The following is a 23,839-nucleotide window of genomic DNA, read 5'->3' as shown; positions in this document are numbered from 1 at the left end:
CATAGTCTGAAAGAGAAACATATCCCTGAACTGGAAACCCTGACTATTTGAGACCTCCCTTGTCACCATTGCAACACTAATGCCCATAATTGCTTGTAAGTGCACCATGGCAAGCAGAGAAGATGCTGCTTTCCATTAACTAGCCAGTGCTTCTCATCCCATCCTCTTTTCCCATCCAGACAGCTCCAAGCAGGGGCTGTGACTGGTTTGCTGAAGGGCCCAGCACAGTGAATCCAACATGCATGGAAAGCTAGCACGCTGTTGGGACAGTGTGCTGGGAAGACCATGCACACGTGTTGCTTTCCAGAAAAACCCAGCTGAGATGTGGATACCCTAATGAATCCTTTAAATTAAAGTTACCTGCAGGCCATCCTCTTCCGCTTCAGCAGTGGCCCTATGGACACTGCAGTTACCAAAAAAGACTGCACAGATGTGAAACAAGAGCTGATAAGTGCTTGCAGCCCCCTTTAAGTATCTCCACCCTTCTCTTCTGTCCTTACCCTGTGGCTCTGCCTTTATTCCTGTCATCCTTGCCTAGGACTATAAATACTGAATATACTCCTAGGGCCAGGTTCTCTACCACTGTAAATCAGCACAGCTCTGTTGCTTTCCTGCTATGAGGCATTGCAAGCCTTCCTAATGCTTGGCTGTAGAAGTGCTGCCCTTAAATGTAGGTGTTAGTAGCTGTGCTAGAAATTAGTTGTTCTGTGGTAAAAGCATACATCTTGCAACTCAGAAAAATCAGATCCAGGCTTTGTGGCAAGTGTTGGACTTTGTGCCAGATTAGTTCCAGGCAGTGCCCTCAGGCAGCTCTTTTTTGGGTGACAGAATCTTTACTTACTTCTTCAAGATTAGCCACATAAGACGACGTGGATAAGAAGTGATGGACAGTAGATAAGCTGGGGGAAGTAACGTAGATAGTACTCCTTCATGGCCACAGAATGTTTTTCTCTTTTCTAGGATATAAATACAACAGCAGAATTATTCCTGTGCAGTATTTCTTCATCGTGAGCCTGTTTTCTACTGGTTTTGACAGGCTTCAGCTCAAGGTCCCTGAGAGCAGGCCCTGCTCTAGTGTAAGGACCCTAGGCAGCTGCCAAGGGTGGCAGATGCAAATACCCATCCCTTTGGAGATGCAGAGCCCTGGACAGCCTGGCTGGTGCTGGGGGAGATATGTGGGGATACAGCTACTCGTGGAAGCAAGGGTTCCCTCTCATCATCTCAGTGGCAGCCAGGGCAGTAAACCCGGCTCACCAAGGCTCTGCCCTCTGCTTTCCATCCCAGCCCTTCCTACCATAAGCCATCCCCAGCTCCTGGCCACAATCAGCTTCCCTGGGCTGCCTCAAAGACTGAACAAAGCTTTAGGCTGCAGGGACAGTCACTATCTTTTGCAAATGGCTCAACTTGTTGGCACCCACCGAGGGAGGATGGGGAGGCTCTGCAGTTTTGCTGCCTCTGGTCCTGGAAGCAGCATCAGTCCTGTCCAGCATTTGGGGACATTACAGCAGGTGATACAAGAGTAGAGGCTGAGTGAAGGAGATTTCACAGCCATTTTATATATATATATATATATATATATATTTCTACTCTTGCAAAGTAAAGTCAAAACCAGGCTGAGAAACACTCCTTGTATGTCTTGCAATCTTGCCCTTCTCACTTTTAACCACCATTGCCTCCTCCACATGGTCACGGTCCCCCCCTCCATGCTGGGAAACACTTGCTCTCCTTTCCAGGTGGACTTTGACAGAGTTCATATTCCTGTTGGGCTGGAGGACAAGTGAGACTCACAACTGACTGCTGCTCAGTGTCATGCAAAAAGGAGAGGAGGATCCTTCATTTCTCCACGGGCAGCTACCCACAGAGCACAGCACAGTTACTTGGTCTCACTAGAGATTTTACTTGCATGGTTTTTCCACACAGAGCTGAAAAACATCAGAGCAGCAGGTAAAACAGGAGTCATGGCCCCCAAGAAAGACATAATCTGCTAAAGACGCATGGCACTGGATCCCTTGCTGCATTGCTTTGTCAGGTTTGAGGGCCACACTCCAAAGGCAGGTGGGGGCTGAAATGTGTATCTTGTACTAAAATATTTAGATGCCTAAATGCTTTTTTTGAACAGTTCTTGGACAGGTTCTAGGGACTCTCTGTGACCATGCAGATTCATTTATCCTCTAGGCATTAAGCAGTTCAACTTAAGTTGTTAAGGTGTGTTCCTCTTCAACTGTATTTATTTCCATGAATAGGTGAGCCAGGACAACACATTACAGTTAAACTGTTGCCAAGTTTCCGTGTTAATATAAAATCTGTCTTTTTTGGTATGTGTTGCACTTCAGAAACTTTAGAAATGCTGAATAGGCTTGACTTTCCAGGGGTTCACAAACCTGTGAAATGTCTCTCTGGTCCTGTAGGCATAATCACTTGGGCAAGACATAAGCATAAGCTCATGCTTCAATGGTTTCCATTTGCTGTAATGGCCCATGGAATTTAAAGGATGGTTTTCTACAGCTTGTCATTAGAAATGAGCTCAAACTAAAATCCACAGCTCAAGCACTACACTACGCTTGGCAGGTGTTCAAAAATAATGTGTTGTTCCTGTACCACTCCACTCAATTTTGGATCAAGCTTGCATTGAATGCCACAAGGCTGTTTGTGTTTCCTTTCTATGCTCTGAGCACTGAGGGCAGCAGAGGAAGGAGTTCTCAGGGTTTCAGCACTTCATGTCCAGCCATACAGCCCTGGCAGATGTGGCTGATGGTGTTGCTAGCTGCTTTCATCCATCAAGCAGCAACAAAAGGAAATGCAAGTGTAAAATGCATTTCTATGTCTGAAATAACCACTGCAAGCTGCTTGGGGCCGAGAAAGAATGTACTGTGCAGGACAGACCCAGGCTGGGATCTGGAGCACTGGGAAGGATACACGAAGAAACCAAGCTAGCACTGTGACTGCAAAAGCAGAGACTGGCCAACAATGAACCCCAAAATAACAAGTGACTGTCTGCTCTTAGATGCAGAAGATATTTTAGTCCAGCCTCTAGTCCAAATCTGTCTTTTGGCTGCCTGAACCCTGCTTTCACAGAGCATTTTGGTGCACATGGGCGCAAAAGTCTCCGCAGTGGTTCCTTTTTGCTGATGCTTAGCAGTTTTTGACTCTGAAACCTCTACATCAGCAATGACTACCATCCCTGTACCCTTCACAAAGGATCTGTCTAGTTTACCCCCTTTCTGGAAGCATCCGAGGAGGATATGGCCAGGCTTGTAGGCAGAAACATTTCATTTTGGGCTTATTCTCCCCATAGTTATCTCCAGGGCCAGCTTCCGGACTGCTCCAGTGCTAGCAAGACTTGAGGCTGTGATATCTCCATCCTGAAGCTGATCGCTCAAATGGATAGAATAGCATATTTCAGTTGGAAGGGCCGGATCTGATGAATCACCCCTTTTCACTTGGAGGAACGTGCGTGATGCCCAGTCCTGATGCAGGCTAGCAGGGATACCCTGCCTTGCCAATGTCAGCTCAGTGTGGAACTGTGGCAAGCACCTGTGAGCAGGGAATAGGGATATTAACATTTAGCACAGTTGCAGTACTGTATATCCCCCCACTTCTCCAGGCATGTATGTTAGGATGTCTGGTGATGCTAAGACCATCTGGCTCACCATCCTAGGCTGAGATAGCAGCAGCAGTATGGCCATTGCCTCCCCCAGCAGCCATGGCCCCAGGCAGCCTCTCTAACCCTTCAGGCTATACTCACACGTCACAGGGTGACAATTCCTGTGACATACAACTGTCACAGGAACATATCCAATGTGGCCAGGAAGGGTGGGTGAAGGGGTTGAACCAAGGGGTTTGGAGCTCCAGCTAGCTTAGGGAGTCAGGGTTGACTGCCTGAGGAGGGAAGATGTCCTCAGCCTCCTGCTCCCCTCTGCCCTGTCCCAGCTCCTGTCAGTCCCGCTCCTCCTACCCAGGCAGCTCTGGGAATGTGTGTTCAGCCAGACAAGACTGGGGACTGTGGGGTAAGCACTGGGGTAGGAGTGGGGATGTCAGACAGACGTCCTCTGTAAAGACACTGCCAGTCTTGATCAGAGGAGGATGGTGCATGCCATTGCCCCAAGGTATCGGAAGCCATCTCTGCTCCATTTACAGGACTCAAGCGCCTGAGTTCCCCGGGGTGGCTGTCCTCTTATCATCAGTGCTCCAGTTTTGGACTCAGTTTATAACCAGATGTTAGGCCGAATTTCTGTTGTAAAGGTAAAAACCACTGGTACTGAAGCGCCTTGGGCCGCGACCTCGCCGTGGGCTTTGTGCAGGCAGAACAAGCGCCTTGCTCACAGCAGTGGGGGCAGAGTTCAGGGTCGCCGGCCCAAGCTTCCCCTGAAGAGGGTGTCCCCGCTTAGCCCTCTGCAAGCCGCCTGCCTCCCCTCACTGCCCACCTCCACACCTGCCTTGTCTGCTCGCTATGCCAGCCTGGCTCACCCCAGTCTGTCTCCTGCTTCACCCAGCTATCAACCGGCTGCCTCCAGCTTAGGTTGTGAGCTCTTCCAGCAGCGCTAGGGCCTCTAGGGACAGAAAACAGGGAGAGTGGGCACACAGTGTGCCAGGGGAAAACCTCCCGCTCCCTTTCCCCATCACAAGTTAAAGAGCTGCCTCCTTCCCTGGAAAGGGCCCGCTGACCAAGGACAGAGTTTCTCCACAGCCCTTGGAGAGCAAGGAGGTGTTAGACCTGTCTGGGGAGAGCACCAGCCCCACGAGCATGTGGGGGAGGAGGTCTTGCTCAAAAACTGACACATTCTTGATTGCTCAGCTGCTTTGGGGATTGATAATCTGGCTGCTGTTGGAAACCTTCTTGGCATGTTTCAGGCTGTCCTCTCCTTCTACAAACTGACAGGCTGCAAACTGCCAGGGAGCCTGGAGAAAACTCTGAGTCTAAAATGGGGCACATCGACTGCCCAAGACAAACACTTCCTACCCTGTACTGAGGCTGCAGCAGGGACTGAACCTCCCCCCATGTCTCCCAGCCATGACAGGACAAGGAGAAAGAGGACAGCACCTTACAGGATGGGTTACCCCCAGCCTTCATGCCATTCTGAACCATGGGTGACCCTCGGGGACACCACCACCTGCATCTGGGAGGAGGGACTGAACCCACCATGTTTGTGGTTCCTCTAGTTGCAGGCATTAGCCTCTGAGTTGAAGGCGGGTTTCACAGAAGCGATGCAGGAGCTGTCACGAATCCAGCATGGCGAGTACGCCCTGGAGGAGAAGGTCAAGAGCTGTCGCTGTGCCATGGAAGAGAAAGTGGCCGAGATGAAGAATTCCCTCAACACATTCAAGGTAGGAGTGTGACCTGCAGGGGGGCTGTATACCTGCCACATTAGCTCAGGTGGCATGGGGCAGCATTCCCCTGCCTCCATCAATTCTTTCTGCTTGCAAAGAAAACGAGCTGGCAATTGTTTCAGATGTACATGGTGCACTTCCTTTGGCTTTGTGTCTCCCTCGACTATTCCATCCCAAACATAACCCATGCCCTGGCCTGTTCAGCCTTCTCGATGGGCCATGAGGCAGTGCTGCAAGCTACCATGGGCATAAGCAACCCTTGTTCTCAGCTGCACGTGCAACTGGCATATGGCTGTTCACAGGCTGCCACCGGGCCACTGTGCCATACCTCTCCCTGGGTCAGGTCTCCTGCATTTCCTGCAGGAAACAAAGCTGCTGGGGAGCAGGGAATTAACACAAAACCCTAAAGCCCTTTGAAGTTGCATTCCCACACGGCTGGGAGGAAGTGCTGCCTGGTTTGATCCGGCCCAAGAGGATAAAGACAAAGGACTGGAGAGAGAGCCTAGCAAGAAGGCTTGATGTACACTTTAAACCAGCCAGCATCTCCACGCAGAAACTGGATGACTGCCTGTGAGGAGGCAGGCAGAGGAACTGTGTTATTGTTTTTATGGTAAATTTTCCCCATGGGTTTTGCTGAGTCAATAATACTTTGTGAAGTTAAAGAGGGCTGCTTACTGGAAAGTCCATTACTGACCCTGTGACAGGGAGAGATGGATGGCACCAGGCAAAAGGAGCCCTGTGGTCCCAGATGAGCAAGGGAGACAACAAGAAGTCTAAGGGTACATGGCAGAGGTCTCAAAGCAAACAGAGGCAGGGTTATCCAGGACACTGTTATGGGGGAAAAAAGGGTTTTAAAACCCAGATACAAGGAATTATGCAAGCAACAGGAGGGGTAAAGGCTGCTCTCCCTCTGCCTCATGCCCATGTTGACTGTCCAAACGCTGAAGTCCCAGTGATGCCACCTCCTTGCTTGGGGAAAATCCCTCCCCTTTGATTTACAAGAAACTCTTGAGTCTCTCTCCTCCATCCTGCTGCTCACATTGATAAAACCTGCAGGAACTTCATGCATCAGAGAGCTCTACATCCAAGTAAGACTTGGTTGAAACTGCCTGAGGGAGGACGTGCTGACAGGGAGGTTACAGAGGGCCTTCATTTCCTTAGGAAACCAGGCTAAAAAGGCAGCTCCAAGACTTGACTGGCAAAAGCTTATACATGCAAATGATCACACTGGGATCTGAACCAAGTGCAACACGTGAATACACATGCAGGAGAACTGCAAAGGGAAACATGCTTCCTCAGGCCCACCTCCAAATGCCATTAAAGGCAGGAGTCCTCCCAGTGCTTCCAACTAGTGGTGGATGTCTCCATCTCCCACCAGTGCCTTAAACGTGTGACATCACGCTGGCTTGGGTGAGATGCCTGTAGTTGAATTAAGGATTGCCATGCTGTGCTTGGCATGTATTACATGCACTGGACTTGCAAAGGAAGAGTGTCTAATCACAGAGCCCCTCTCTGCAGCACCCCGAAGCATCTCTAGTGCATGCCAGCCAGCATTCAAAGCTGTGCTATGTAAGGCTGATGGGCACACTGGGAATGCTGTACTTTTGCCTGTTTCTCAGGAGGAGCTCAGCGACGCCAAGTCAATGATTGAAGAAATCAGTGCCAAGCAGGAGGAAATGCAACAGAAAATTGAGCAGCTGCAGCAAGAGAAGCGGCGGGAATCACGGAAAGTGAAAGCTAAGTAAGGGCCCAAACTCCAGGGCTCCAGAAGTGCTAATTAGCAGTGGTGTCTGTTTTGTTCCTTTCCTTATAGCTTAATTTCTTAATCTTTTCCTGGCTGGACATGTGTATCAACCCTGATTATTACTGGAAGCTCTAGCCTTCAGTTCACCCCAGGCTTTTAGACACATACCCCACAGAGCAAACATAGCAGAAAACCACCAACACCTCACTGGGATTACAACAGCAAAATAGCCCCAGCAGCTCTCAGGGAAACCAGGGCTTGGTGAAACACACAGACCTGCTAGAGATGTGTTGAAAGTCAGGAGTCTTCACCATTACAAGCTATTGCTAAGCCGCCCCCATCCAGAAATAGCACTGCATTTTCCCCTTCCCAGCATGCAGGACTCAGCAGGCTCCTGATGGTGCTTTCCCGTCACCAGACTTTTCTTTGAGCAGGGCCGTGCAGGAGCACGTTTTCACACTGTTGCTGTGATGAAGCAGAGAGCTCATCCACGTTGGCCCTGATTAGCCTCCTTCTGAAAACAGACTTTTCATGATGGGTGTACAGCTGCCTGAATGCAAACACTTTGCAAATCTAGGCTAGCCCCTTAGCTAATTAAGCCATTTAATTAGATGAAATATGCTCTGCAAAAGAACAGATCTGAAATAACCTTCTACTATAGCCAGTGGAAGTTACTTCCAGAACATTGTTCATGAACTCCAACAAAGCCAACTCTATCAAAGCCAACTCTTTTCCTGGTCTCTGCTGGAGTTGTCCTACTCCTGACTCTGTGCTTGCACTTACACTGACATCTGCAATAACTGTAATGTAGGAGCTTCACCTGTAGCAGTCATACTTTCCAACTGTCTCATTCTTTGTATTTGTACAGAAGAGCACAGAAGGATGATCATGGGTCACAGACAGTGCCAACGCCTCTCCAGGGCAGCCCGTTTCGATCCATTAACCTCCCAGAACCTGTGCTGATCAATGAAGATTTTACAAGTCTTTTGCACAACGTGACTTACGAGAAAGGTAGGAAATAGAGTAGGCAAATGCAGTGCCTTCCTCAGGAAGAAAAAATCCAGAAAAAGGTCACTAGGGTAAAAGGACACCCAAGTTTTCCTCAGGTGCCAGCTGCACAAAAAAAGAATGGGGGTGCTCCCCTCGGCAGCACTGCTCCTGGGTCTGTGCACACACCTCGACACAGTGTCTCAGGATAGCAACCTTGGTGCTGGCCTGGATTCAGGAGATGCTGCTCTGTGAACACTGTTCAAAAAAGCCATTGCTTGCCTCCTGCAAGGAAAGGGAAGCAGGCTGGATCTTCTTCCCTGTAATCCTAGTGGCACAGACACAGAACCAAGTAGGAGCTCCAGGTAAAAATACTACAATCTGTGGACTTGTTTCTGTGCTGGGCACAGAAAGGAGGATCACAAGGTTTGGGTTGAGAGAGAAGACCTGGTGTCATTAAGGGGCCATACCAGTGGTTGATTTGACAAGGGGACATGGGAGTTGGTACATACACACACTAGGCTACTGGTGTCACTGCTCCCTGTATATACACACTGCTAGGAGAATCACTGCCCCTTGTTAGCTGCAGAAGCTGCTAGCCTGTGGTGTTAGGGTTACAGCTTGACCAGGAAAACACTGTCAATCGGCAAACACTTGTGAAGGCTGGAATCAAAGAAAAGGTGATGGACCGGAGCCTTTTTTTCTATAATTAACTTTGGGAGTCTAAACTGGTCTATCGCTCTCTTGCTGTTCAGATAGGAAGACACTAAAAATATATACATTTAAAATGTCAACAAAGGCAGAGATTGCATGAAAACCATGTGCTGTTTTCTACTCTGTTCTGCTTACAATCTAGCCAGTCATGGCCCCCCTCTGCCCTACTCTGAGGTGGTATGTTAGCCATCTCCCTCACATCCCTCATGCACATTCACCTCTCTCACTCACTTCTCCCAACCGCCCCTTTCTTTCCAGTCATCTCACCCCTCCATTCTTCAGTAAGATCACTTCCACTCAAAATGGCAGCCCTGTATATGTATCAGGCCTCCATCTTCTTGTTCTGCCTGTTGAGTGCCTTCTACCCAACATGCACCTACTAAGCAAGGACAAGCCAAGAATGCTCACGTTCCTCTGCAGTCATACAGCACCAACCACAACAGGGACCTCCACATTAGCCTGCCTGCTGGTGGTACTGAAACAAAGATCACGACAAGAGCCACAACAGATCCTCCTTAGTGGAGGATCTAACAGGGATGTTTCCACAGCAAAAAAGTGAAAGATTGGAGGATCTAACCACACTGACTGGGCTTGGCAGGAGGAAGCCTGCTCTACAGCTGTTTTCTCTTGTAAAGTTTCCCTTTGTTCTTCCACAGTGTCTGACACCAGGATCATGCCGATGGGAGAAGGAGGTGTGAAAGTCATAGGAGGTCCAGGTAGGAAAATATTGAACTGTCAAAAAACAGTGGGACAATGATTCAGTTAGAGTGCTTGTTTTACTGCACTGAAGAAATGCTTTCAGGAAACACATTTCACAGGAATGTCTCTCACTTTGCCATGTACCTCCATTCTCATACCTGCAGTTGAGATATGAGGGCAAAGCTGCATCCCTGAAGTGCCAGATACTTGACAGACAATGCAAAGGATCGATATTTGGCAGGGAAAGCCCTGTTGCTGCTCCTTTTGTAGCTTCTAAGTGCCTTTGCAGAAAGGAAGAATTGAAGCTTACTGATATGGCAAAGAATAATGAGTGCCATTTTGCCACTTGGGAAGAAATAGTCTTTGCAGTGACCACACACCGGTTGAACTGGTGAGCTGTTTATTTGCCCACCAGCCTCCAGATTCCTTGTAGACATGTCTGAATAGCAACAGAGGAGTTTTTCTGGCAAAAATAAAAATTGGTCAGAAGAGAAGGGGACATTAAGGATCCTGGCCAGCAAAAGGACACATGAGAACAACCATTAGATGTTTGCACTGTTCACTAGAAGCACTCACTGTTCTGGATGGATCCTTTCCTTGAATCCACTTGGAAAGAAAAAAAAAAAAAAAGAGCGAAAGCTAGGGAAAATGGTTCATTGCAACCCAAATTCAAAGTATTTGCATTAAAGCAATTCCAGCCCAATGGTTCTAATACACCTGCACCCTCCCCTGCCTTCTCTGTGATTTAAGAGCCTCAGACCAGCAGTCCTGCTGCTGCTGTAAAATCACATCACACTAACAAAAATTTTAAGAGCTATGACAGTTTGCATCCATTGAGAATGGCATTTAAATCCAAATTATAACACTTTGTTTCTACAATACCTGCGAATAAGTGTCATATTATCAAGTCCTGAGGTGTCCCAAAACCCTGAAGTGCAACCATACTTGGAATATATGTGTTTTCTTTTCTAATGTGTGTCTGATTTTGGTCCTTACTTGGCCTGAAAATAAATGCTGGAAGAGTGTAAACCTTGTTCTGCCAAAGTGCTCACCGACTACACTTCTGTTTGTAAATTAACACTACAAGACTACAGCCCTTGTGAAGCACAGAGAATGCTTCAAACTCTCCTTCCATTACTTCAAATGGAAAATAATGCAGGTTAACTGCCTGCTGTAGCATAACCTGTCAACTGAGATCCATACAGCTGTTTGTCATTGCAGGAGCAACCATAGAGACAGACGACAGCCTCAAGCCTTCCTTGACAACAGAGGGGCAGTCAAAAGTGCATCTGCCATCAACAGTGTGGAAGCAGCCTAAGGACACCAAGGACTGGGGTGATGAGTACATTTCCAAAGAGCAACCAGAGAGGGGGAAAGACATGGGCCAAAGCAGATACAGCTCAGCAGACAACATTATATGCGAACCCTCTTTGGCTGGTAAGGACAGAGTGGAAAACTCTGGCTAGAGAGGCTCAAAGCTGCGTTTACATCTGGTGTGAGCTGGTCGGTAATCAGCTTCTACAGAGGGAGACACACAAGCCAGTTTCTCCTGCTGGGGGGCATGTCTCAGGGCCTCAGTCTCCAAGACTTCTGGCCTCTGTATTTGCGGGTCTGTGCCATTGATAGAATCGCTCTGCACGCAGGACAACTGTTCTCCTTTCTAAGACCTGGCAGGTTCAGACTACTGATGTAGTCGGGATTGTGACAGTGTAGTTGCTTAAGCAGGTGAAAAACACAACTTCTAATTTGGCAGGAAACTGGATGTGAATCACTGGTATGAGTTTTGCCTTTGCTCGTTTTGTTATTCTTAGGACAAAAAAATAAGGTATTCAGAGAGGAAAACATATTTGCTTTGGAGCTTTCTTAGCAAACCGTGGCTCCAGTCAGGTCTGGGACATGCTGTAGCATCAGGCTAGAATTTTGTATTTTGAGGAAACTAGACACATAAAAACAAGACATTGGTGTCACTTTTCAACAATTTCAGCTTTCATGATTTAATGTCAGATCACCAGTCTAACATGAGGCTGTCCTTGAGGTCAGCATTTCTTTATTTTTAAACTTAACCATTATCTTCTGGAAGCCAAAAGGCAGAATATCGCTTTGGAGCTGCTGGAGTCAGAAAGGAAGTATGTCATCAACCTTTCCCTAATCCTGAAGATCAAGGCCACGTTGCAAGGGCCAGATGTGAAAAGGAGCACCAAAGAGAGAAGGTATTTGATTTAGTGTGCTCTCTCTTTTGGGGAGTTTTCTTCAGTCAATATCCTTTCTGCATCATCCTCTTTCTCAGTTTTCTTTCACCCACACAGAGATCTTTGAACACTTAGAGCTTATTTCTAGTTGAAAATTGGAGGCACTGGAAGGTTTTTGCAGTGATTAGACTTTCCTGCCTGCCCTTGCATCTTGTCCACCTTGCATACCAAACTGTTTCACTACTATTTCATTTCAGTCTCCTTCTGAGTCCCATCAGTCTCCTATTCTTTTGCATGCCTCCTGCCCAGGTGGGAACAAAGCTTTGTGCATTCACTGCCTGTTTCTCCCAGTTCACAGCTCCAGCTCTAGAAGCTGCTGTGGGCATATGCCCCTGGCTAGTGGCTGCCATGCATCAGGTATCGATATATACAGACACACACGTATTTAGATACAGATACAAGACCAGTGGGACTGACCTAGCTTAGCAGTTAAACCCAGCTATTGGCAAAGGCCATCCTCTGTGGCAGCTGCCTTAGTTCCCAGGATGGGATAGCTCTTACATCTCTCCTCATTCTCTCAGCTTTGGCGTTGGAGTTCCCAGCCCCTAAGCACATTTGGGGAGCCCAGTCCTTGCTAGGTCTCTCTTTTTTTGGCTCTTTCCACTGATCCAAGGAGTCATTTGACAGAAGTCCACTATGGGACATGTGGTACATGGGTTGATGTGGACTCATTTAAGCAGTTACATGACGCACACAGTTCAAATTGAAGCATGATAGTCCAAAGTGAGTTTTTATTTTTACTCTTTTTCCCTGGGACTTTCTATCTGGCAAAATATTTTGATATCTGACATCATTCTGATTCTGTATGAAATCAGCATGAAATGACAGAAAGGCAGAAGCACATTTTGACCAGCTCTGCATCAAAGGGTTGCCTTGTTAAAGGGTCTGACAAATGAGACAACATGCAAAGCTGGGGAGATCCCCTCCAAGCACTCTATAGGATGGCTCGGCACCATGGTCCTGCTCCCTTAGCCACAGCAGCATTGCCTTGGGCTTTTTAGTTCTGCATATTCTGATCAGCCACACAACGCACTGGAGAGTCAGCCTAAGAAGCCTTCAAAACACTGCAATAATAGCCTACTAGTGAGGGTATCTGCATGTACATAGCAGCCAAAACAGGGCCTCCTGGTGCACCCAGGACTCCAATAAAAGTAGTTAATAATATCTGTGTTTAAAGCAAGCCTGTGCTGACCACCCATGAACACACACTTCACGTACATTCTTAGGGCTGAGCTTCTGCTCTGTGTAACCAGTCTAACATCATCTCCCTTCAGTTTCTTCCCTAACTCTTTGCGGTACCTGGTCCAGCAGCATGTCGATTTACTTCACGCTCTACAGGAGCGAGTCCTGAGCTGGCCACGACAAGGGATCCTAGGAGACATCTTCCTGAAGTTAACAAATGATGAGGTATGTTACAGACCTTTCTGGACTCTTCTGCTATGATTCATGATGTTGTGCTGCTGGCCCACAGGGGGGCCGAGACACCTTGCAGCAGAGGGGCTGTGCTGTGAAGCTGTGGTGAGGGTAAGAGCTTTCAGCCAGCCTCCTTTGAGCAGAGCCCTGGTGTATGGCAGCCCCTGTGTTGTAGTACTTGGTTGGTCAGGGAGCACACATGCCAGATCCACCTGGGGGCATGCAGCCACCACAGCCCTCTAATAAATGCAAGAGACCTAGACTTTGTTTGCAGGAACCACACGTGAGCCTTGACAGCTTGGATGCCTGCATTCACAGCGAGGGTGTGAAAAGAGCATGTTTCTGATGCTCCCTTTCCCCAATACACTTTGCTCAGAGTTATGACAAGCGGGTGGGCAGGCCCCTTATCCTACATGGTTTGTAGCCCCAAGTAAAACAGCACCTCCTTCTCAGGGTGAAGGTCTGCCCAACCCCTGGCAAGCAGTGGGACCTCTCCTGGAAGGATGTGTAAAACTCATCTGATGCTTTATAAATTTCAAGAGAGTCTTAAATAAGAAAAGCTTCTTCCTCCCCAGCCTCTCTACCCCTCCCATCTGCTATAAAGTTTTATGCACTACGCTTAACAGTTGAACACATTTTATTAAACAGCCTTTCTTGAGAAGTCCCAAGCCCTGAAAGTTTCACACAGTTAGCAGCTCTGCTGCACTGATGAGCTCCCAGGAGTGATGGTAGGGAATCAACAGTTTCTTCTTCTGGCTGGCTCTATGACCAAAAATCTCTCTTATGTTTCTTTGTTCTTTTCTTTTTTCCTTTTGTAAGAATAATTTTCTGGACTACTATGTTGCTTACCTGAGGGACCTGCCAGAATGCATCTCTCTGATCCATGTGGTGATCCTGAAGGAGGTAAACTTCCTGCCTGCTTCACAGACACATAAGGGCAATATGCAAGCCTGGATCTCTTCCTGTTATGCCTGTTCACGATAGGACTCTTCTGCCAATCCAATTGTTTTGTTACCGAATGCGTTTTCCGAATGTTGCCATGGCTGACATGCACCTACAAAAGGCAGTTTTAACTTGTTCATCACTGTGTGTAACCAAAGCTATATTTCTGCTGTGGCATGATATAACGCCTCAGATCAGACCTCCCAGAAAGTTTGCCTATGGACATGCTATCCAAACCTGTCCCAGGCAAAAAGTGTCTCCTGGACAATGGAGGACTCATCCAAACAGGGAGACCAGTGAGCCTGTAAGTACTTTAGAGAGAAATCAGTCTCTGCTGTTCAGCTTCAGGTACTTGGTCTCACATCCTTGATTCTTGGTTTAAACTTGGAAAGTTAAATATAAAGGTTGTTTTAAAGTGCCATAACTAAACCACACTAGCTTGCTTCTTAATTTAGAAGTCAATCTCATTTTTTCAATTCATTTGGGCCTAAACTAAGAACTTAATTCTGAACAACAGTATCTACCTGGGGTTTCAATGAAACTTAACTAGTGCACTTTAAACATACGCTCCTACGTAATTAGGCTGAGCGTCCCTCATAGATAATCCCCGACCAAAGAAATTTCATCCTTAGGACTAGTATTGCTGGTGGAAGGAGTTGCAAATATCCCTTCCAGAAGCAAGACGAAGACCGGTGCATTGTCACACACAACTGCCACTTGACTGGCATGCTCCTGTGAACTGTTATAACTACTTACAGCGTAATTACTCATTAAACCCCAGAGCCATTTAGAAACAGACATGATTTATGGGTGGGAGAGACTCTGAAGTTGCTTCCTCTATTTCAGGTAGAAGAAGAAATCAAATCTGATCTCTACATTCTGTTCTTCCATATAGTCCAGCGAATCCCTGAATACCTTATTCATCTACAGGTAGGGCCCCAGGATGGAAACCATCTTGTTGAACTCTTATCACAACATGTGACTTAACTCAGAGCTGGTACTCAGGCCTATACAGGTACAGGGCTTCTGGCTAACACAGTGGGCTCTCTGGAAAAAACCCCAACCCAACAAAAAACAAAAAAACCTCCAACTTTGAAAGGGAAAGCCAGCTGAAAATGGCTTAATTTTCATCATTTTCACCTGAAGCTTGCTTCTATTTGCCAGTTTCTCCATTTGGCCTGACAGAAACAACTTTTGTTCCCTGGGAAGCCAAAAGCTCTGCTACCTGCTGCTCTGGGAGAACAGGAGATGGGGCACATCTACTGTAAGCTCTGACCTAACTCCTGTAACAGACCTGGCCTCTCTGCTGAGTGGTCCACATGCCTGTTAGCCGAAAGACTGAGAGGGCTAGAGGTTCCTAGGGCCCAACAATCCCTCCTACACAGAGCTTGCTGATAAAGAGAGTTCTGGCTCACAGGAGGGTTATCTGAATTGTACTAAAACATTTCAGACAAGGCAAATGACAAAGGAAGCAAGCCCTATAAAAATAATAGATCAACCAGTGCATCACCCACACATCCCATGATTACATTTACAGTGGTTACTTGTGTATTTGCACTGGAGCAGCAGCAGGCAGACCTTGTCCAAGTCCTTCAGAAACTGGTGCTGCCTAGAAGAGCTCCCACCATGCTCCCGCAGGGCAATGCCATGGGCACTCCAGAGGACTAATCCATGGTCCCAATAGTACCTTCTCCCCAGAAAGGGTTAGGACATCCTCCAAACAGCCTGCTCTCCTCTGTGCCCCAGAATGTCTTGAAGTTCACGGAGCAAGAGCATCCTGACTACTACTTGCTGCTGGTGTGTGTGCAGCGCCTCCGGGTTTTCATCTCACACTATAGCCTCCTCTTCCAATGCAATGAAGACCTGCTTATACAGAAGAGGAAAAAGCTGAAAAAGTAAGCATAACATAATCTCATTCTCCCCATCACCAGGGAAAGGGAGGGGTGGGGGAAGCCTGGAAACAGGGGGTTTAGGTCCAGGCAAGATCAACAGGCACATTGCTCTGTTGAAATAAAACAAAGCCCTTTGCATATGAATGCTGGAGAAGGCCCACTATTGCCATTTGTCCTCCAAACTGAGGTCAGATTTGGGGTGGGCCCTTCTGTCTAACTCTGAGAATGAAAGGAAAATCAGTTTAATCCTTCTAAACATAGCAGCCACATGTTTCATGAGAAATTTGATTCCTTAAGCTGATAGCAAAGTCACTCTCCAGTGGGAGAAGGCATGGGGATTTAGCAGCTTTGGCAGCTTGGGGCCCTGGGGAATGCCAAGACTGTTGCTTGAAGCCCTCATAGGCTAAGATGGAGAATAGTGTTATCTTATTTTACTGGGGAAGTGGGGTGGGAGAAACAAAAGCCTCCCATAACCTGTTTGAGATGAACTGTGATAGAAATGACCCTGAATGTAGATTCTCAAGTTGGGGTTTAGAAGAGTTCTTTGAAATCAAGACTTTTTACTAAAATCAAAGTCTGTTTGCCTTTGCTCCTTGTGATGATTCACTGGGAGAGTAGGACAAGATCAAACTTCAAGGGAAGCTTCCAAATATGGAGGGTGGTAAAGGGCTGGAGCGGACTGCTGGGGAGGGATTGCTATCAGGAGAGGCATTAAGAACAGGACAGAAAGCAGGACACCCTGGTGACTGGGACAGACTAGGTGGAACAGGTCCTTCCTTGGGGTGGGAAGAGGTGAACGGGAATATTAAGGTCCCTCCCAGCCCTGTTTTCTGTGATTCTACATGATCGTGCTCATTCCCTGCCTTATTTCTTAGCACGACGATGGATTTCTCCTCCCTCAGGTCATCCCTCGTGAAGCTGTACAAAGGTCTCACCTCCCAGTGTACTAGCCAAGAGGTTTCTCCAACACCCAGTGCAACATCTATCCGAGACAGCGGGATCCACTCTGAAGAGACAATACAGTCATTCCCACCAGCACCTTCATCTGGCACGACAACCCCGTAAGCCTATTGTCCTAGTAGAAGGCTTTCAAAGTAGGCTGAAAACTCTCTTCTCACCTATACTATACCAGTGATACTAGGCAGTTACAGACTGCTCCCTGTGTATGCATAGAGAGATGAAGGGCTGGCTCCTTCCACTAACACGTGGCTTACTAGCAGGAAACATTTCAGAGCTCTACCCAGGGCTGTCTATGCTCTTGCTAGCTGTCTTAACAGGTACCAGTGAGGACATTTATTTGTGTAAGCGTGACAGTGATGTGCATAGTAACAGTCCGCATTATTCACTGTCAACATTACAAGAGCTAGGAAATATGACCAAGACCTCAGACTAGCAAAAAAAAGCACTTTGCCACACAGCACGTCATTGAATGATGGGACTCACTACCACCAGATGCAAGTACAAATGGGTTCAAAAAGACACAAGACTAATTCAAGAAAGACAGGGCTACTGGTAGCACCTGGCAATCTTTGCCCAGTTCTAGCCAACTGAGATGACGATCAGAGAAGCAGAGTAGACTTGCCTTTTTTCTTAATGTCAGCCATTTGTGGCTATTGTGCTTCCTTACATCGTTTGACACTAACAAGAACAGTTTGGCTTCATCATTCTGAGTCGCCCTCAGCATTATTAGATCAATCCCTAGCCTCCTTCTCACCGGACTACCCAAGCCAATCTCACTCCCCCTCACAGATGTGATGCTCCAGGCCCGCACCTTGGCGGCCTCAGTTGCTGCCTCCCACATTTCCCCACATTCATCCTGAACTGAGCATCCAGCATGGGTCCAGGTGGGGCATCATCAGCACTGAACAGAAAGGGGGAAAATAACTCCCCAGGCTCAGCTGGCCATGCAGCTCCTAATACAGCTCAGGTCAGGGTTTGCCTTGTCTGCCATGAGAACATGCTGTCAGCTCATCTTTATCCTGGCATTGGCTATAACCCCAAGTTCAAAGCAGGGCTGCTGCCCATCTCAAATCTCCAAGCCTGGTCTGATGCATAGGGTTATCTTCCCCAGATGCAGAGCTCTGCAGATCTTGAACATCACAAGGTTTCTGTTCCCCCAGTCCGTCATTATGTCCCCAGATGGCAGCAGTGGGACTTTCATAACTAGTGTTTGTTAAGGGCCATGGAGGTACACACCCTCATCCAATGCAGTACTCTCTGCTGACTTACCTGGAACACACAGAGGGTAGGAGCCCTCAAAGTACTCCTGACACACTTCTGGGGACAGAGTCACCCTACCGAAGAGAGGAACCTTGTTCACCTGAAAAGACAATCAGACCACAGGCCCTACATTACAGAAAGAGAAGGAAAGTAAAAATCCAAAATGCAGATGAACAGGAAAGATGGAACAGCTGGCTTCTCATCTCAGTTTCTATTAATTTCATGGTGTAGAGTACAAAAGTCAGCCAAAGGTACTGAATAAGCAGTTCTACCCCTGCAAGTTTGCTCCTGCTAACCCAGCCAGGCAATTTCTATTAGTGGCAGGTCTGTTACTGTTCTCCAAGATATGAAAATACCTTTTGGCCTTAAAAGCAAGAGAATGGGTCTGGAGGAGTGAGGGGGGCAAGGGGCTTGTCACGCTGTCTCTTGGTCATCCTTTAGTAGTCCACTTCCTTCTGTTTTTTTGTTTTGTTTTGTTTCTTATTTTTAAGGCATTTGATGCCCCAGATGAAGAAACCCCAGCCAACCGTGATCGAGAACATCCAGGCTGTAAAGCCCCCTGACTGGGAAATGGAAAGTAGAAAACATGAGAGGCCAGAGAACATCCTTGCATCCTCTCAGCTCACAGAGCAGGAACTCAAGGCTCTGACAGCCCCCTTACAATCCATCCCTGAAATGGAGTATGAAGCACCACCAGCTGATGCAGTGGGAAACACCGAGAGAGCCATCAGGACCTCTGTGGAGCTGCTGCAGGATGCGAGGAACTTTGCACCAAGCTACGAAGAGTTCGACTACCCTGGGGAGGTTTTCACCCTGCCAGGTCCCTATGAAGATGATGCCTTCCAAAACATCGCTCTCTTTGAGAATTGCTCCCCAGCCTCTTCCGAGTCCAGCTTAGACATTTGCTTCCTTAGGCCTGTTAACTTCACATCAGAACCAGAGAGGACAGATCATGCCTTACAGCCATTGCCTAAGAGCTGCACTCCTGTAAGCAGCAGTACTTACAAGCGTGAGATGTTCCACAGCAAAGGCAAGCAGCTGAGCAGGTCTCTGAAGGAGCTGCCGAGGAGCGCTGAGGGCATGAACACCAGACTCTACAGCACACGGAGCAGCAGTGGGAGCCGGCTGCAGCAGAAGCAGGAGAGGAATGTCCAGCCTCACATGATCTCAGCCTCATCTCGAAGCTCCCAAAGGAGCTACTTCCCCCCGCAGAGAGGAGCGGGTGAAAAACAGAGCTTTTTGGAAGTAAGGAGGCTTAAATAGGAGGAGGAAAAAAAAAAAAAAAAACAAACCCAGGCACGTGGTGGTGCAGAAGCAGCAGCAGCAGGAGAAAGATACAGTTAGGGCAGAACATGCCAAAATAGCTTCCAAGTCCAGACATTCAAAGTTCTCATCTGCATGTACATGCCCAAGGGAGGGACAAGACAGCTCCTTTTCACACATATCTTCCCAGGGACAACCATGGGCTGGAGGCACACAGCTGGCTGAGTGACAGCTAGAACAGTCTTGAGACAAGCTAGCCTCTTGTGTGTCTCTAGCTGTCACTGAGCTTCCCTCACAAGCAAATGCTGTATCTGATCAGGGTCACTAAGTATGTGCAAAGCTGTTTGAAATTAGTGCTATAGGGTGGCATCCAGTTAAAAAGGTGCCTTTCCACCCCCTGTGAGGAGTGCTGGGTTAAAGAAAACCAGTGAATTTCCTATCAGATCAGTGTAAACCAGTATGACTCGGCCAAACTCAGACCATTTACACCAGTAAAGATCTGGTCCATGGGGTTTGTTTCACCTGTGTTTGTTGCATGGATCATAGACCCATGCTAAAGTCTGTATGAAAACAGAGCCCAGCAACCATGTCCCTCAGACAATCGCTGGAATGGCAGGCAGCACTCCAGCCCTTCAGGGACACCAGTTCTTGCAGAAACAGTGCTTCTGTAGTCTGCAGTGCCTGTTCAGAGTCAGCTTTGAGCTGCCACAGTCAGGGGGGAAGACGCTCTTCACACTTCCTGGGGAAGAGGCCAAGGGTGCCGTGAGGTGCTTAGCTAGTTCTCTCAGTGCTGCCTGGAGAAACACTTTCCTTTTAAAATGAGGCAAGATGTGGATGAGGCTGTAGATGCAGATGATGATGGGAGGAAGGTTCCAATAGCCTGACTGAAAAGGCAGCAAGGAAAAGAGAGAAAAAAGTCTAGTGAGTGAAGGAGGTGGTGGACAGCTGAGCAGAGATGAGGCAGATGGAGAAGAGCCATGGTGACACAGCCCCCCCAGAAACAGGACCCTGTGAGCTCTTTGGCACTGACCTGCACAGACCTATGGCTCACAGCAGGGTACAGGTGTGGAGCTAGTCCAGAACTGCAGGACACGTTCTCCCCCACAGAGCAAAGGAGACCACTGTGGCAGTGGTGGGCAGAACTGGAGAAAAGGACTTGTCCAGAGCCTTGCTGAGAGGAACTCGGCACTCTCCTGAAAGAGGTAGAGATCTTTTAGTGGCACATTTACTGCCAGGTGTGTGTGCTAATGAAGCCTTCTGCCCACAGATATAAAACCAGGCAGCAGCAGAGCCAACAGAAGAGTATTTCACACCATATCAGCTCAAGAAGCCTGAAGCCTCCCTACTCTAGGGTAAACAGAGCTCACAAGCAAGGAGAGGGTGGGAAGTTCCTTCAACTCCCTATGCTGGCTTGCTCCCTTGTTGGCAAAAGGGGCAAGTAAGCTGCCCCTAAACAAAAAGCTTAGCAAGGAAGGCTCCAGTTCCTTCTAACAATGCTCATCCCTCCAATCCTCTGCCACTGCCTCAGAGCCAGCAACAAGCTCTCTGCAGAGGTACCAGTGCTGCCGAGGCCCAAGTGACCTGTTGTCTCCCAGCCTTGCCAGCACCTCCTCACCCACCAGGTCCCTCCTAGCACAGAGAGAGCGAGTGAGCGAGAGAGAGAGAGAGAAGGGGACAAGGATGTGAGGTTGCAAATGCTGGTTAAATTGTCTTTTCCCTTTTAGGAGCTCCATGCAGAAGACAACACCAGGTTCTGCCAGAAGGATGACAATGAGCAAACATCCTTCAGCGACCACAACCCGCGGCACGAGCCCAAGGGGGGTTTCCGGAGCTCCTTCCGCAAGCTCTTCAAAAAGAAATAATCAGCCCCAAAAAAGGCAGGCCACAACCTAAGCGTGACAGTGCTTCCCCAGGTCCCTGAGGGTGGAGACAGACAGCGAGGCCCCAAGATCTGACTAACACAGTAGGTGGAGGGGTGGGGGAGAGGAGACTGTCACAACTGCCTTACAAACCCATCCTGCTCTTCCTAGCACAGGGCAGGGCCAGGCTATGGGTTGAAGTGGAGCTCAGCCAGCAGGTCCATTAAGCACAGGAACTTGCTAGCTTTTACCCCTGCCTGACTTAACTTTCCTCAGAGTTTTGGAAAGCTTTGGCCGAATCCCACTATCTTCTCCTCCCCCTCATCCCCCAATGCTGCTTGATTTGCCATACATCTTTGCTCTTCCAAATTCAAGCCAGGTCTAATTTGGGCTCACCCACAACAGAGGGGTTACCTTTGCAGCCTTGGCATCCTGGCCAGAAGTCTGAAATTCCCCTTTCTTCCACTTTCTAAAGAAAAACCACCATCAAAGATGTCTTCCAGGAGGCCAGCTTGCATTACCCTGCTGGTCTGAGAAGGTCTAATAAGCATCAGCTGAAGCACCTGGGCTTTGTACTGCTTAATCAGCAGCATCCTTTCTTTTGGACTTCCATCACTCCTCCTTCACCTTTAATGCGGCGTCCTGTTTCTTGAATTGCCTCTTGCTGTATGAATCCCTGCTCCTGCTGTCGGAATTGCCTGTGTCTCCAGGCAGGTGATGCAGGCTGAGCCCAGGGCCTGCCACAAGAGACAAAGACTCTTCTTCACCCTATCCCCACTGTGGATCAATGCAGACACTGACACAGTCAACCACTGCCCTGGCTCCTGGTCTGCAATGCACCTGAAATACTCTTTGCTAACTGTCTTTGGCCTGACATCACCTTACAAACTCCATCACGTGCAGCACCCTGCTTTGGAGCAGCTCTGGCTAAAATTGAGGCACTAGGGCGGGAAAGTTGATGGTGCCCCGTGTTCAAAGTCATAAGCCCTCCTTCTTGTGCAAGGATACTCTTCCTCCCACAACAAGGCCACACATACGCCACCCTCCTTGCATCTCAACATGACAAACCCTCAGTAATGCTGTTCTCTGCAGAAGACTATAGCTTTTGTTAAAAAGAAAGTACGGAGAGAAACACAACCCTCTGGTGCAATATCCACATCACGCCCCAGCAGCAAAAGCACCGTTGGCACAGGGCTATGGTGTTAGCTAAAGCTGGGGCATGCTGAGGGCAGTTTCAAGAGGAAATGTGGTTTTATCAACTTATTTTGGCAGCGTTGGAACACTGGTCTGTCATAAAGAACAGCTTCACCTGAAGAGGTTGTGAACTGTCTCTGTGGGGCCAACAGCAACGTCTCAGGGGAAATATGCAAGGTTGTGAGATTAGAGGCTTGGGACTCCCAACACCAGCGCAAGGGTGACTGAATCTGGTGCCAAGAGAAGAGCACCCATCATGCTGCATGGCTCTCCTGGCAGTGGCAATGGTACAGGGAGGGCCCAAAGCACGTATCCTTGTCTGCAGTGGCTAACACCTACTGCAGATGCAGGGCCTCTAGCTCTCCCATAGTGTCAACTGACCTGCATCTACCATCTGCTTTTCCTCCTCTGATGGAGGTGAAGAGGTGTGTGTGTGTGTGTGTGTTAAGGGTTATCCACTTAAAACAGACAAAATCCATCCTTTATCTCAATCAAAGTTTTCCCAACATTTCAAGAAATTGCCCAAGCAAAACTCCAGAGATTAAAATGTTTTACCTGATACCTGCCCCATAGATTTCACTGGACCCAAAATAGTTCCCAAAAATCCATTTCTCCTCCTTAAAAAGAGGAGCTCCCCCCCAGCTTTTGGAAACTATTCTGGGAAGATTTTTTTTTTTCATTTAAGGTTTTTCATGACCAAAAAACCTTCCATCTCTTTCCCTCTCCCTCACATCCTCATTAAATTACAAATTCCCTGGCCCTTCCCAGTCAGGGCCACTCCACACTGACCAGCCACTGCATCACAAAGATACTTCCTAGGACTTCGCAGCTTTCAGTCAGACAGTGCAGGGTCAGGATAGAAATATTTAAGAGCAGCAAGATACTTGTAACTGAAGCATCAGCAAAGCCTGTTTGCTCTGCAAAGGAATCAGCCATAGACAGACCTATTTGTTTGTCCATGGAATCAGAGTTATATCAATATGGACGAGTTTCCACTCTAATGCACTGATGCTGTCAAGGGCTCTGATGCTTGTGTCTTTGGTCTCATCTATAATGACACTTCTGTCCTTCATAGAACAAACTTGCTCCTCACACTTGCCAGGCAGTTGCCAGGACAGAAACAGGACAAAGGGAAAAACCTACCTGCTAACATCTCCTGGGTGAGGAAATCCTTCCAAAGTGGCAGACCCCTGCTTGTAAAATGCACGTGGATTTTAGCTTCTGTTTTAGTGATTTAAGGCATGGTCAGAATTGATTGTTATTTCTTTCTGATCCTGTATGAGTTCTTACTTCCAGGCCTATATTTATTATTTGAGATGTCCTTGTACCTGCTCA

General features: G+C 48.0%; 1 protein-coding gene and 1 long non-coding RNA gene across 2 annotated transcripts in view; one reads left to right on the top strand and one right to left on the bottom strand.

Moving 5' to 3' along the window:
- ARHGEF33 (Rho guanine nucleotide exchange factor 33) overlaps positions 1–21,313 on the top strand; it is a 25,613-nt gene extending 4,300 nt beyond the window's left edge. The window contains exons 3-16 of the mRNA XM_075749577.1: positions 180–227; positions 5,161–5,325; positions 6,948–7,069; positions 7,941–8,083; positions 9,430–9,489; positions 10,694–10,909; positions 11,553–11,682; positions 12,996–13,128; positions 13,954–14,037; positions 14,923–15,006; positions 15,823–15,971; positions 16,844–17,029; positions 18,680–19,433; positions 21,176–21,313. Coding sequence (XP_075605692.1) covers positions 180–227; positions 5,161–5,325; positions 6,948–7,069; positions 7,941–8,083; positions 9,430–9,489; positions 10,694–10,909; positions 11,553–11,682; positions 12,996–13,128; positions 13,954–14,037; positions 14,923–15,006; positions 15,823–15,971; positions 16,844–17,029; positions 18,680–19,433; positions 21,176–21,313 — 2,412 coding nt within the window. The remainder of the gene's footprint in view (positions 1–179; positions 228–5,160; positions 5,326–6,947; positions 7,070–7,940; positions 8,084–9,429; positions 9,490–10,693; positions 10,910–11,552; positions 11,683–12,995; positions 13,129–13,953; positions 14,038–14,922; positions 15,007–15,822; positions 15,972–16,843; positions 17,030–18,679; positions 19,434–21,175) is intronic.
- On the bottom strand, positions 13,021–23,839 carry LOC142601145 (uncharacterized). Its single transcript, XR_012834765.1, has 6 exons — positions 23,648–23,839; positions 18,198–18,288; positions 16,904–16,974; positions 15,865–15,939; positions 13,984–14,188; positions 13,021–13,107 (listed from the first exon to the last, which is right to left on the bottom strand). It is a non-coding gene; the product is annotated as an uncharacterized LOC142601145 (long non-coding RNA).

This window comes from Balearica regulorum, chromosome 3, assembly GCF_011004875.1.
Source record: "Balearica regulorum gibbericeps isolate bBalReg1 chromosome 3, bBalReg1.pri, whole genome shotgun sequence".
Taxonomy (NCBI): domain Eukaryota; kingdom Metazoa; phylum Chordata; class Aves; order Gruiformes; family Gruidae; genus Balearica; species Balearica regulorum.
The sequence above is the reverse complement of the archived record's forward strand: the minus strand, read 5'-3'. Positions and strand labels throughout refer to the sequence as shown.